Below are 13,825 nucleotides of genomic sequence, written 5' to 3'. Positions count from 1 at the left end.
GATGGTGGATATATTGAACATTTTTGCCTTGGATCGGGTCGTTTTACACGGAGATAACATTCACTTTGGGCTTCATACCAAACTGACATGAAAATGTCAGAGAGGTTGAGGACAGAGAAGTAAATCTGAAAGGTCACCAGTGAAGGAAGACTGAACCCACCTGTCTACTGAACTATAGAAGCCAGCTCTCTAATAATTGCCGGCTGTTACTAGGTCAGGACTGGGAATGTTGAGGGATTGGAGGAGCATCAGATAGAACGGGTGGAAATCAAGAAGTGCACCACAAGAATTTCTTCATTTCTTTTTCTTCTTTTTTTCCTGAGTCTCTTTTCCACCGTGCTCATCATTTCATTTTGCAGCCTCCCCTCATTATCGTTTTAGCCCTCGGCTTTTCTCATCACGCCCTATCTCAGCTCCTACATTTTTTTTTCTGTCGCCGTCTATTCACAGCAGATTAACAGAGATCAAATTACCAGCCAGTGCTGACTCATGCCACTGTGACTCGAACGTAACGAACTTCAAGAAGAGCTTTGAAGTGAATCTTGTGTCACATCTTTTTGTTAATCTGAGCCGTATTTGACATGGATCTCTGGTTTTGTTTGAATTTTTTTTATTGTTATTTGTTATCTTTTAAAAAGAAAAAGTAAATACTTTCATGTCGTCATGAATAACAGGTAAATTGAAAACTCAGGAGGTGTGACATGCTGACATGAAGTTATTAAACAGAAAAATCGCAGCTTTTAGTCATTCTTATTGGCCATGTGAGAAGTTAATAGCATTTTTCTCTGAGTGCACTTTCTTTTTATCTTTCTCTTGCTACACTTGCTCATTTGCTACCAGTGAGTGATGGAGGATTCCTTGTAGATGCATTAGACAGCATTACCAGCACTTGATGGACTTTGGTACTTATACCCTGTCCATATAAAATTATGCATGCATCCAAGTGTGTTTGGAATTATAAGTATTGCTAGAAACAAGCTTAAGAGCATGGGAATTAAATAAATGAATGCACACAGATGGATGCTCAGACTTGCTCTCAGGGCGCTCACACACAATGTGTTCATTAAGCCAGCCAGCACAGCTCTCTCTGCAGAGCAGTGGCACAGTGTTCAGCTTTGATACTGCAGGTAATAAGTCATCAGAGCTTGGAGAGCTGAAGAACGCAGGAAATGTTTATTATACCTGTCCTCACAGACAGGAGTCTCATAAACACGTTACAGATGTGCTCTAGGTGCCTTTTCTCTGTGGATCAGTTGTTGTTTAAGGCCTTTCTAGTGCAAATATAAGATATTGTTGTACAGTAAATATGATTTTAAAGTGCTATAATAGAAGTTTTCAGGTATGGGTCTCTGGATTGAAAAATATATATTTTTTTCATTTTGTCTTGTTTTAAGTGTAATTTTCTGGGGTTAGTTATTGACAATATCTTACTTGAGCATTCAAATTCTAGTTTGGGTAGTTGTCATTGAGAATCAAGTTAAAAGTTACTAAGTCAAACTACAAACAGCTGAACCTAACACCTAATTGGACATTAACCAGCTTCTATCTGTGGTTACGCTGAATGAAGAAGCTAACACCATACCAGTTACTCTAAGTTAAAATTCTCAGTTGCTCTCAGCTATTCTGAGATGAGCTATCATTTACAGCAGGGGTGCCCAAAGTGGGTCCTGGAGGGCCGGTATCCTGCATGTTTTAGTTCTCATGTTTTAGAGGTTGTGGTAGTAACAGCCTCCTGAGCAGGTCTGTGTTCTTCTTAGGCCTTCTAACGAGCCGTCATATGATCCAGGTGTGTGAAACCAGGGAGAGAACTAAAACATGCAGGATGCCGGCCCTCCAGGACCCACTTTGGGCACCCCAGATTTACAGTGAGGTTGAAAGCTACTTAAATTGATGCTAAAAGCTACTCAAAATAACAGCTGCTCAGAACTGAGCTAACAACGAGTTGGATTATGGATAACTGGAACCTGGCATTGAGCTAGCAGCTACTCAGAATTGTGCTGAAAGCTCCACAAAGTAACAACTACTCAAATTAAGTTTAAAATCTAGCCAGAGATAAGTGAACAGCTACTAACGCTAACAACTTCTCAGAGTTAAGCTAATAGCTGCACACGGTGTGAAGTTGAGCTAACACAGGACAGTAGCTATATGAAGTTGGATCTACACCTGAACGGGTTCCATGAATGGTTTGGTACAGGTCAGTTGCATGAACCACTTTCACAATAGAAACAGACAAAATACCTCACCAGCTCATTTTATACCTCTCAGTGGAATAAGGCATATTATCTTAGTCAATGTTAATGTTGCTATGCTAACCAAAGCAAACAAAATCCTCCTGCTAATGTAACCGTTAGTTGTGTAAAGTGCACAGAGATTGCATTTGTTATGGTGGGCCTGTATAAATAATTTAACTAATAAGCTGATACTACTAGAAGTTATTGTGTTTAAAAATCTGTAATACATTATAATATGCCCAGATAAGCATTGGCAGCCTGAGGGCTACAGTCAGTGAAGGGGCATGGATGTTGTTTAGTTGACAGTGTAGGCTTTGTGCTGTTTGGTGGGTTTGCAGTGTGTTGCTTCTCACCCTGCAGAAAATTTGCAATATTGTTTAGAGTTTCAGGGTATGTTTTCAGTAAAACACTTCCCCAGCCCACCCGGGATGCTGAGGCCTTCCTTTTCCCCAAAGACTGAGGGATTTGCATTTTTACTTGCTAATATATTTATATTCTCAGTGTTTTGGTTAAACTGTCTGATGTTGGTTGCTCACAGATGCAGACTCTCCCACTGGAGCAGTTTTATCCTAGAGCTCATCAGGTTTGCCGGTTTATTTCAGTCATGCAGGTGTTCATTTCCCATTTATATCTTCATTTTAATCTGGGTGCTTTTCAGTATTCTGTGTTAAATTTCAGGAACTTCATTGGACAGCTAGAGTATAACATATTGTAAAGTATGGTCACTAATTACCACGTCAAACAATATATATTTATTTTCAATTCATATAACCCTTTTACAAACACTGTCTGCAAGGATATATATAGTTTTTCATTCATAGATTTTCCATTTTTGCTTTATTTGTGCTTATTTCATAATGACAGTGTGTAATATGTCATTATAGAAGCTTTGACTTGAGCTTACATTATACAAATATAGAACCTGGAAAGACATGATGCTTTTCATAATGTCCTGGGATGTAAAACCCTCCCAAACTTTGTACTTTTTACTATGACTGAGCAGAAATTATTTTAATTCAAATATCTGATCTGTCATAAGAAAAAAACTCTGTGTGATTTGAACACGTCAAAGTATAAAGGGGTGCAATTCAGACCTTAAAAACATGACGGTCACAATGATAAGCAACATCATTTGTTGTTTCCTGTCAAATAATGAACTTTTTCAATACTCAGATAAAGCTGGATGCTAAAAGTATAGAAAAAAAATAATTCAAATACCAACAAGACAGTTAGTTTGTTGATACCGGTTGCACTAGTAGTCATTGTGCAGGCTCACTTCCAGAAAATCACTGTTTGCATTCAACGTTTTTCATTGTTTGTGTTGTTTTTGTGTATTTGCAGCTTTCTCAGCAGCACAAATGACCATAAAAGAGAAATGAAACTAATTTACTGCTGATTTTTTTGTGCATTTTGAAATACAAAACAGAGTGCCACATATTATTTGTAGAATCCATAAAAAAAAGAACAAGCATTTTCATTTGTAATTATTCAAAACATATTTTCCTTGCTTCCTTCGCCGTCTCACTTTCTGGTTTTACTGTTTTTCTTTTTTAATTATCTTGGCATAAAATAGTAACAATAAACTCCCATTCAAGTGGTGAGATGAGTCTCTAAAATATGGAACCCAATCATCCACCTTCACATTAACTGTTCAGAGCTTTATTGTCTTTAAAACAAAAAAAAAAGCTCAGCACCAACATGATCATTTCCAGCAGAGAAAGAAGTAACAAAGAAACTTTGTCCAGATAGGGATACAATTTTTAATTTGAGTCTTCAACAGAACGGCAACACCCTTCATTAACCTGCCTTGACCTGCTCATTAATTCACATTCCTGCTCTAATTGGGCAGCGGTGTGTATAATGCTCCGTCTTTCTCTTGCTTCACTTGTGGAAAAGACGCCGTGACATTGGCAGGACTGTCATGCAGCCTCAGCTCAGTCTTCGTCAGCAGGGCGGCCTCTAGCCACATGTGGAGAATGAGAACTGCTTTCTTAAAAGATGAAACTCTAATTAAATTGAGGAGGTGGGAGTGACTGTCTTGCTGCATCGCCAGAATAATAAGGACATGCTTATGTAGGACTTCCAACCTGCAAACTAATGAAAAACAAAGCAAAAAAAAAGCAGAAAATCTCAGGACAAAAAGCTATAGTTAAATTTAGAGAGTTTCATGAACACTTTGTCTTTTTATCAAACTAAATGATTGGGAGGGACTCTGTATCTCAAATGGACAAGTCTCCGTATCACTGAGTCTTGTTCTCAACTCATGGTCTGTGAAGCTAGAGTAGGGTTTAAAAAAAACGGAGCTGGTAAAAAAAAAAAAAAAAAAAAAGTAGCTTGAAATCTTTCTGGGTTTTTTCATTATTTAATTAAAGGGAACAAATTATGCAAAATTCACATTACACAAAATCTTTGTACTTTCATTTGAGTCTCAACTGCTTCTAAAAGCAGCTCAAGTGCTTGAAGAGAACTATCCAGCTGGTGTTTGGTAATAAATTAATGTTTTTTGGTGTCTGGAAAACAAAAATCTCCAAACTGCAACATCACAGCAGGCACTGCCCCTGACCTAGCAACCTCAGTGAAACCCAGCCCATTACCTAGCAACCTAAGCTGAGCTCCAGCACATTTGGTCAGCAGGTTTCCCCATAGTACAGAGGCTGCTGGAAAAAAAACAAGTGATTTATTGTTAACATACCATCCAGAAACCACTTGTTGCATTCTTCTTGGTTATTCAGGAGGCTCCTTTTCTGCTTTTCAAGGATATGCAGTTGTATAATTGTGCATCTGTTTCCATCCATTTTCATGTGCGAGTGTAATCGTTGAGTTCGGAGGTGTGCCCAGCAGCAGGTTGTTTGGATTTAAATTGACAGAAGGCGCTATTCAGCTCATTCTGAAAGAAGCTTAAATTAGGCAGAATTAACTCGACTAAAATCTCATCTAAGAATGAATTTGTGCAAAAAATTTTATGAACATTTTTACGTAGCCCAGAGACCTATCTTAACCTGCTCAAGAAATCATTACTTTGATATACTAAACCCGTCCATCAGATCCAGGGAAAAGAATTATGTATTTAGAGGAGCCGTCAAATTTCAAATTTGGACTTAAATGCGGCCTTTGAAGGATGTAGTTCCTGAATTTGGACACACCATGTGTCAGTATTCTAACCTCAGTCTGGCAAACCTTCTCAGTTAGCCACTTCCAGTGTCCTCTCTGCTCATTAAAACACAACTGTCTAAATGCTGGGTGCATTGTGTGTTTCACCCTGCAGGCTATAATTTATCCCTAACAGATTTATAATACAGTGTGTCGGTGACAGGGATAAACCGAAGAAAAGTGTACTTCTACTACAAATAATAATCCTTTATAGGTGAAATATAGTAATAGTGTATCTTATCTTAGTGGTGGCGGTATATATTTTCCTTCTTTTAATTGAAATACCTCTTTTGGCATAGGTAAAGCTGATTGACACATAATCTTAAGTATATTAAATGTGAACTGTGTTTGACACAAATGTGGTAAAAACTCAGCAAGCTTATTAAAGTCTATTTAGAAATACTGTTTTATATTTTTATGCAGCAGAATCATAATAAAATGTGGATATGATATATATTGATCTATCAAAAATATAAACACTCTTACATAGGCCTGTCACAATAAACGATAAATCAATTAATCGTACAATAAATTAAAACTATCGACGTCATTTTAATTATCGGCTTTATCGTCTCTTCCAGTCTTTTTCTCTTTCTGTTGATGAGACTGAATGGAAAAAGGCTCAACTCCTCTGCTCGCCACTCAGAAAACACAGAGGAGAATCCGCTTTTTCTGATTGGCTACCTGTCACATTCAACAAGCTGCGTTAACCTCCCAGTCGGGGAAAACTCCTTATTAAGATCAGAGTGGCCACAACGATCTACAGTAACACACCACCCAGTCTTAGAACGTTCTAAGATTGGGTGAACTATTGCATCAGGTAGTCAGATGTGCCCATCTTCTCTATTTAAATCTAATGATTACTGAAGGGCGATATAATATACAGATTTCATAATCTGCACTCTTTGGGTTGAATGCAGTATTTTTACACTTTGGTGTTTTTATTCAAGTACATTTTTGTTCATGGAGACTGAGAATCCATTTTATTTTTGTTTTTGGTTGTTTAGTTTATTTTATGAGTTCCAGTGTTAAGTGTTCTTTTGAAAATAAAGTGTATCTGTCCATTAAATCAGTGTACAAAGGTCTTCAAACAATATTATCGTCTATCGCAATAGTTTTTGAGACAATTAATCGCTCAGCAAAATTTGCTATCGTGACAGGCCTACTCTTACACTTGTTATCGTAACTTTTACATTTGTCTTATTTTGTGACTGTTTTTTTAGCACACAAGTGTTTCTGTTTTGTCTCTAAAATGAATACTTTGGAAGATTTATTAGCTCTAAACAAACAAAAATACTTGAAAGTAAATTGCTAATCTCAACTTCAAAAATAAAAGTGACTCTTTTGTTAAATGTATACTTGTTTAAACTACTTTTGACCTGCGGGTGATGCTTTTGACATGTTTATAAACTCACGACACCAATACATCATGCATTTTTAATGCATTTTTCTGTGGAAGGAGAAAACCGAAAAAAAAAGACAAGAAATCTTAGTTTTCTTGTGTGCAACAAAAACCTGTCTGCTGTGGGTTTTTCCGATATATTGTCAGGCTTTTAATTGAATGTCGGGTTTGAAGTTTTATATGTTTATTTAATGATAAATCTTTAGGCCTGCACTACCAGAAGCTTAGGAAAATTTGTCAGCTGAAGTGCTTCCTCTGAAGGTTGAAAGAAAATCATATGCTAAATATTTCTTACATTCTTAAATAAATGGTGCTGCTTCAACAGAACTGCCTCAGCGGTTGAATTTTTGTAAGTACGCAGTCATTGACTGCTGTTTTTTTTTAAAAATGCGATCTATCATGAAAGCACAAAAGTTTACACAGCACAAGCATAGCCAGAAACCAGGTCACGGAAAGTTCAAGCAATCTCCAGAGCTTGATGCAGGTTCTTATGTTAGGGATTTCTTTGGGTAATTTTGCTGATCTGGTTTCCTGCTTCTTACCTGTTTCTGCTTAATAAATGCTGAGACTGAGGGAGTTCTGATCCCTCGTTGGCGCTAGCTAAATTGGGAAATGTGGGAAATAATTGTAGAGGTCTGGGAGGAGATGATCAACTGAGAGGTATTGTATCTGTGACATGCTGACCTTATATTTTTCCTCCTTTCATAGGTGATTAGAAAAATCCCCAGGTCCCTGTCAGGTACTCCAAATCAGCACTCTGAGGTAAGTGTATGTTTTATTCTTTACTCTATGCATTTATTTTATAACGCAGTTATTTTCTGTCTGTGCTACGTGGCTTCATGGCTGAAATTGCAGGATGAGCTGCTAATGATGGAGGAAAAGAATTAGTTTTGATTGTTCATCATAATGTTCTTTTCTCAGTTGGCTTTTCAGACAAGGATTTAGCTTAAACTGGTCATTAGCTCTAACTTAAATGTCCCCTTTCACATGTGATTAGATTGAAAGTGAAATAAACATTTGAACTGGTAGTTACCCCAAACTACTCAGTAGCTTTGACTAACTGTTGAAGCTAATGATTCTTTTGGCTAACTATTTCAACAAGCTGCTGCTGAGCTAAAATCCTCAACTTACTTGTGGTTAGATCTGAGCATTGGTTAGCTGTAGTTAATCATTGACATAAATTAGTCCATTCTGACTAGTATCAAGTCAGATATATTGTGATCCCCACTAACGGTTACCTGTTTAATTAGCTGCAAGTCAGATGTAACATTTTCACTTTCACCAGCATTATTTCTGAGTAGTGGCTAGCTGTGACAAGCTACTTTAAATATGTGATGCTTTTGTTCTGAACTTTGTTTGTGAGTTATGTTTGGTGTGAAATGGTGAGTGTGGCAGTGTGAAGATTTTCCACAGCTAGATCTGCAGGTAATTCTCATTTTTGTGCTTCCTAGATCAATTCTACTTAGACAGATACAAACTTGCAATTGCTATGTTGTTTATTGCTTATTAAAACCCTCACATCTCCTTCTCACCATCTCTCTAATGGTCCTTTTAAGAGCAATTTTCTTCCATATCCTAGTTTGTTTTAACTGAAAATGTTCCCTTTTTTTTTTTTTTTTTTTTTTTTTTTTTTGCTTGGATACAAGTAATTATTAAATTGTCAATACATGCACTGTTTTATCACTAAGGAAAGGATGTAATCTCAGAATGTTAAAACAATAAGTCAAGAGCTGGTTGTTTGGATGATTGTATGGTGTTGAATCTAATGAAACATGAAATAATTTTTATTTCTGGAATTTATCTGGATTACTTAGTTAAACAAAAAAAAGACCCCCAGCAAAACAAACCAAAGACACTAATAGAAATTCTCTTGGGCAAGCCCACAAACATAAAGACACAACAAACATGCAAGTGAATATTAAATTCAAGAGAGGCTTGTCAATATTTACATCCTTAAGGAGAAAAAGGTCTCTTGACTTTTGAAAAATCAACTTCAGATGAACCGTGAATGGATTTTTAAATGCACAATACCTGGATATTTGCAGTTCAGCTTGAATGTGTGAATCTAAGATGTTGATTATAAAATAACCTCAGGTGTGAGGTTCATAGGTTCATATGAGTGAGGTTCAAGGAATGTTCATATTATGTTTTTTTGTATTTGCTAATGCATGGTGTTTTGCAATGGTGTTCTACAAGTATTTGTCCTAAAATATAAGGGTAAATAAATGTTCTTCTATATTTAAATAGCCCAAAACAAGCTATAGCAAAAAGCTTACATCCAGCATGATAACATTTTTATAATCAGCTTCATTTTTTTTTTCTGCCTATTTCTTTATGGATGTGCAACATTTTGCAACGGTCTCTGAATTTGGCTTGTTGAATAAACAGTGATTCTGGACCATTGGGAAGACTCAGACAGTGGTTTTATTTTTTTTCCCAGCTTAAAAAAATGGTGTTGAATTATTATGTTTTAGGTGGAGATGCATTTTTGTTGCATTGCTGTGTTTAGTTAAGACGGTTTTAGAATAAATATTCACAGGTTAAATGGTTCATCACAGTCATTTGGCTTAAATACAAATCGCTCTGTTGCATTAACACCATTTTCCCAAACATCAACTAGTATTACTAGAATTCTCTCATCCTATATTCAGTGGTACAAGATAATACACCTGGCAACTTACTGACATGAGATATCATTCCTCCTTAGGAATAATAATAATAGTCGTATTACAAAAGAAGACAAGACTGAACTACCTCAAAAACGCATAGTATTGCATTCCCACAAGACTATGCAAGTAGTGCAGCAGACTACCTGGACAGTATGACCAAGTTTTGAAAACAGTGCTCTGTTTCACCAACTTGGTTTGTGTCCAAGATGTGTGGGGTCTGCAGAGATGTTAGCAGCTCTTGATCCACAGTAGACAGAGTGTTGGGAGGGATAGATTTTTTTGTGAAAGAAGTTTAATCACATATACTGTTTTTAAAATTAATTTCTTAAAAACTGTTGGAGCAACATCCTGCAACATTTATAATCTAAAGAGTCTCCAATGTATATGCTCCCAATGTATCTGAATAAAAAAGGCTTAGATCCATAAATATCTCCTCATCTTTTAAAAAAATACATCGTTTTTTATAAACATCTTCTACTTGAAATATGTTGTAATTTTAAAAAAGCAACCATTTTATTCCCATTTTTATTTTTCTATTAAGAAAAAAACATTAAAAAATTTTTGGCTACAATTTTTCTGATAAGGGATGTTGATATTTACACATAGCTTCCAGCCTAATGGCAAGAAAAATAGACCTAAATAAAAACAGGTTCTTTTAGTGTATTTTTGTATTGGAAATCAAATGTAATTATTCCATGCTAAAACTAAAAAAATAACCAATATTTCTTGAAAAGGATTTTATTTTAGTCCGTTTTTAGGAGCCACTGTTGGAAGGTCCAAAAAGCCAGTTGCAGCTCTTTGCAGTTTCTACCAGCTCATGCCTAGACAGCACACCTACTTTGGTCTGAAACATTTGCTCAGCACATAAAGTAGTAATAAACATAAATATAATTTATGTTTACATTTTTTCACTTGAGATTACAAAATGTTTCTTAAATGTGCAGTTTGCATGCAGATGAGAGGTGGATGTACAGCAGAAATATACCACCAGGCTTCTAAAGCATTTAAGCTCATATAAGATAATTACCCATTTCTTTATACCGTGGCGGCACGCTGAGACCAAAAGGCTGTATGCATATTCTGAGCACTTGAGATGTTCTGTGTTGTACATTATTTTCCTACTGCAGTTGGTTCTGTTTGAGAGTTTGCTGGCAGCAGAGTAAGTCGGCTCTACAAGGTGACACATCTAGTAACGTAGCAGCATTTGTTTTTGCTCCCGGCGTCGCCTCTCTCTACGGTTCTGTTTGATTTCATAAAGCCACTTCTGTTTTCCCACTACAGGAAACAACTGTGAAATCAGCCTAACCGCTCTGGAAACATGACAATATGTGCCACAATAAGGCTGACTGCTCCATTCCTTTGAGCAGTACAGGAGCAGGCACCTGGATCCCAGCTCACACCAAAGCATATGCCATGTGGGCCCAGATTTAGGACTGGCACCTGGACTTTTCTGCTCTGACTCCACTAAAAAACAATCGCATCATGTATGATTGAAGCAAGTTAAATACTCACCGCTTTATTGTTAGCAAATGATAAATTAAGTTTATGTGTATGTTGCGCCAAGTCACAACCAAAGTCATTTAAAGCCATTGTTTCCCACTAAAACCAGAACATTTCAATCCAAATATTTTTTTCTGGTTCAATTTACATCAGTCATAATCCATTATACACCATTTATTTCCAAAGTCAAAGTAATTTTCATGCTTATTCATGAAAATGTGAGAAGAGCTGTTGTAATCTGTATCATGTATGATTGAAGCACTGGAAGCCTGCAAATTGATAAGCTGCTTATCAGTTTGCTCTTTTTTTTTTAAACGTTTGGACGGTTGTTATAATGCGTAACCGGGACAATAAGTTACTGTTTTTACAACTGGGAGCAACAGATACATCTCAAAAGCTCAAAAAATGCTTGAACTATGACCCCAAATCCTAGGTGTTAAAAAAGAAGCTTAATGAATGCAGAGAAAAGAGAGAAGGAAAACGTTCAAAACTCAAACCATCTTTTCCATCAATAATAGTAACAAGAATCATATCTCCAACTCCTTTTCTCTGGAAGACTTTTTAACCAAACTGACAGACAGAAATGTAAAGACTTAAATCTGCAGTAACTCTAAAGGAGACCCAGTTCCTATTTTTTTTACCCTTACAGTTGTACGTCGTTTAACCACAAATTAATATGATCGTGATTAAAACGTCTTACCCTCTCTGCCAAAATAGCTAAATATTGCTGACATTGAGAGCTTCTTTCATGACAAAACCAATAAAATATTAAGAATTTATTATAAATGAGAAAAAGTACGACATCTGCAAGATCTGGGTCTCTGTAAAATCACTTAAGGAATCAATAAAAAAACTTTTAGAGTAATAGTTTTAAGAGCAGCTTGCAGATATCTATGAAACTTTACTTTCTCACAGACCTAATTTTGTTTTTCTGGCAGTATAATGTTCAGGGAGGATTGGGTGGTGATTTTACTGCTGATTATTCTGAACAAATCTGATGAAACCACACGAGTCGAAGGAGAGAAAGAGAGGGAGAGAGACGGAAGAGAAAGGAAGGACTGTTGGAGGTAAAAAGAGATGGAAATGTGCAGAGATGTGGAAGTAAAAGTGAGCAGTTAGAGGAGGATGGAGTGGAGAGGACCCGATCCAGCTGCTTCTGAATGAACCACCTCAAAGACACCTGTTAGCAAAGCCAACAACACCGGAAGGAGAGCGGCGGCGGGAGAACTGGAGTCAGAAATGGAGAAAGAAATTCTGGAAAACACAATGTCACTGGAGGCCAGGCGCAGAAAAAAAAAGGAAAAAGCAGAACTAAACTCTGAAACGAAAAGAAGTAAATACAGCATAAACACTCTGTTCTGCTGTGACTGTGATAAACACAGAATATACAAGACAGTCAGAAACAAACACCCAAACAGCTGACTCTTAGACGAAATGAGCTGTTCGTGTGAAAATCAGAGGAATGATTTTCACTCTGGGTCTGGATTGAGTGGAGGAATTAGTCTACGTCCCCTCTGTGAGAGATGGAACATTCAAAATGGCCTCTTTTCCAGTCAGGGAAGGATAACATGTCAGTTTCAAGCTAAGGCTCCCTTCTTCTTCCTGATATATACAATGTATTAATGATGGTTTCTACCAGAAAACAGGCAAGGTAATACCATCAGATAGAACTACTGTCACCAACATAGTAATTTATATTTCATTTTAATTTATCCTTTCATAAGCTTTTTAAAATCTAGTTAATATCATCATGCATATTAAAAGTTCTCCTTTGTGTTATAAAATTCTAATTGAACTATTTATTTTCTGACTGGGTTTTGTCCAGTGTTTAAAAGTAATATTTTATCATTTCGCAAGTTTAAAAAAAATGAAAGTTTAACAATTCAGTGATTTTTAAACTGAATATTATTTTATCTCCCTTATAATATTCATATTTGTGGCTTGAATTTCAACAGTTTAATTGACCTTCTTCCTTTTTAAAGTTTAAGCTGGATGTGTTGTGGAAATTCACATTTTATACATTTTTGTTCTTTCATTTGGGCCAAAGCAGTTTAAAAAACTCAGCTCTAGCTGTTTTTTGCCAGTAACATCATGTTTATTGGTGTCTGGAAAATGAGTCATTTTAAAAAAACGTTAAATGTAACACCAAAAATCTGAAGGCACCTAGCAACTAAAGCAGAGCACAAGGAGATTTGGTCAGCTAGTTTTACCACTGCATGCGCTGTACAAGTGTTTTGTTGTTGATTTACTGTTTAGAAACCACTTGCTGCATTGTTGTTGGTTGTGCAGTAGACTCCACTTCTGCTTTTCAATAATTTACAGTTGTGTGACTGTGCATCTATTTACAGCCATTTTGTGTAAATGTTGAGTTGTGGGGGCGTGGCTAGCAGCAGTTTTTTGAATTTAAAGTGACAAGAGGCCTTAAAACAGCTCCTTCTGGAAGGAGCTCAAAATAGGGAGAACAGAGCAGAGAAAAGTCTTATTATCAAAAAATGATGTGCGGAAAAAAATGTAATGAACATGTTTTGTATACCCCTTCCACCTATCCTAACATGTTCAGGGAAGCATAATAGGTCAACCTTAAAACAAGATGGTCTGAATCTATTTTCTCTCAATCATTTCTGCTGCATTTGTATGGTTTACAGTTATGGAGGGTTTTTGTGACTATGGACACAAACTGGATACTGAGTCACCTTAAAGGTTTTTGCAAGACTACCATTTATTTTCTGGCTCAAAGGAGAGCTTCTTGGGTAAATTAGTGATGGCAGAAATAAAATAAATGACATCAATTATCCAGAAAATGTGGCTTTCCCAATGAGCAGACAATATTAGAAGGCTTTCATCTTGAACAAAGGTAATCTGTGGAGGTTCAA

General features: G+C 36.4%; 1 protein-coding gene across 4 annotated transcripts in view; it reads left to right on the top strand.

Moving 5' to 3' along the window:
• The window catches only part of sgcd (sarcoglycan, delta (dystrophin-associated glycoprotein)), a 198,833-nt gene that overhangs the window by 86,693 nt on the left and 98,315 nt on the right, over positions 1–13,825 (top strand). The window contains exons 1-2 of one of the 4 annotated variants that reach the window (XM_044141629.1): positions 2,141–2,194; positions 7,492–7,545. In XM_044141629.1, coding sequence (XP_043997564.1) covers positions 2,177–2,194; positions 7,492–7,545 — 72 coding nt within the window. In that variant the 5' untranslated portion in view covers positions 2,141–2,176. Of the gene's footprint in view, positions 1–2,140; positions 2,195–7,212; positions 7,293–7,491; positions 7,546–13,825 lie in introns of those variants that run through there. The other 3 variants (XM_044141630.1, XM_044141633.1, XM_044141632.1) reach the window with 3 other exon arrangements.

The sequence above is a fragment of the Gambusia affinis genome, linkage group LG15, assembly GCF_019740435.1.
Source record: "Gambusia affinis linkage group LG15, SWU_Gaff_1.0, whole genome shotgun sequence".
Classification (NCBI taxonomy): Eukaryota; Metazoa; Chordata; class Actinopteri; order Cyprinodontiformes; family Poeciliidae; genus Gambusia; species Gambusia affinis.
This window is presented reverse-complemented; position numbering and strand designations above follow the sequence as displayed.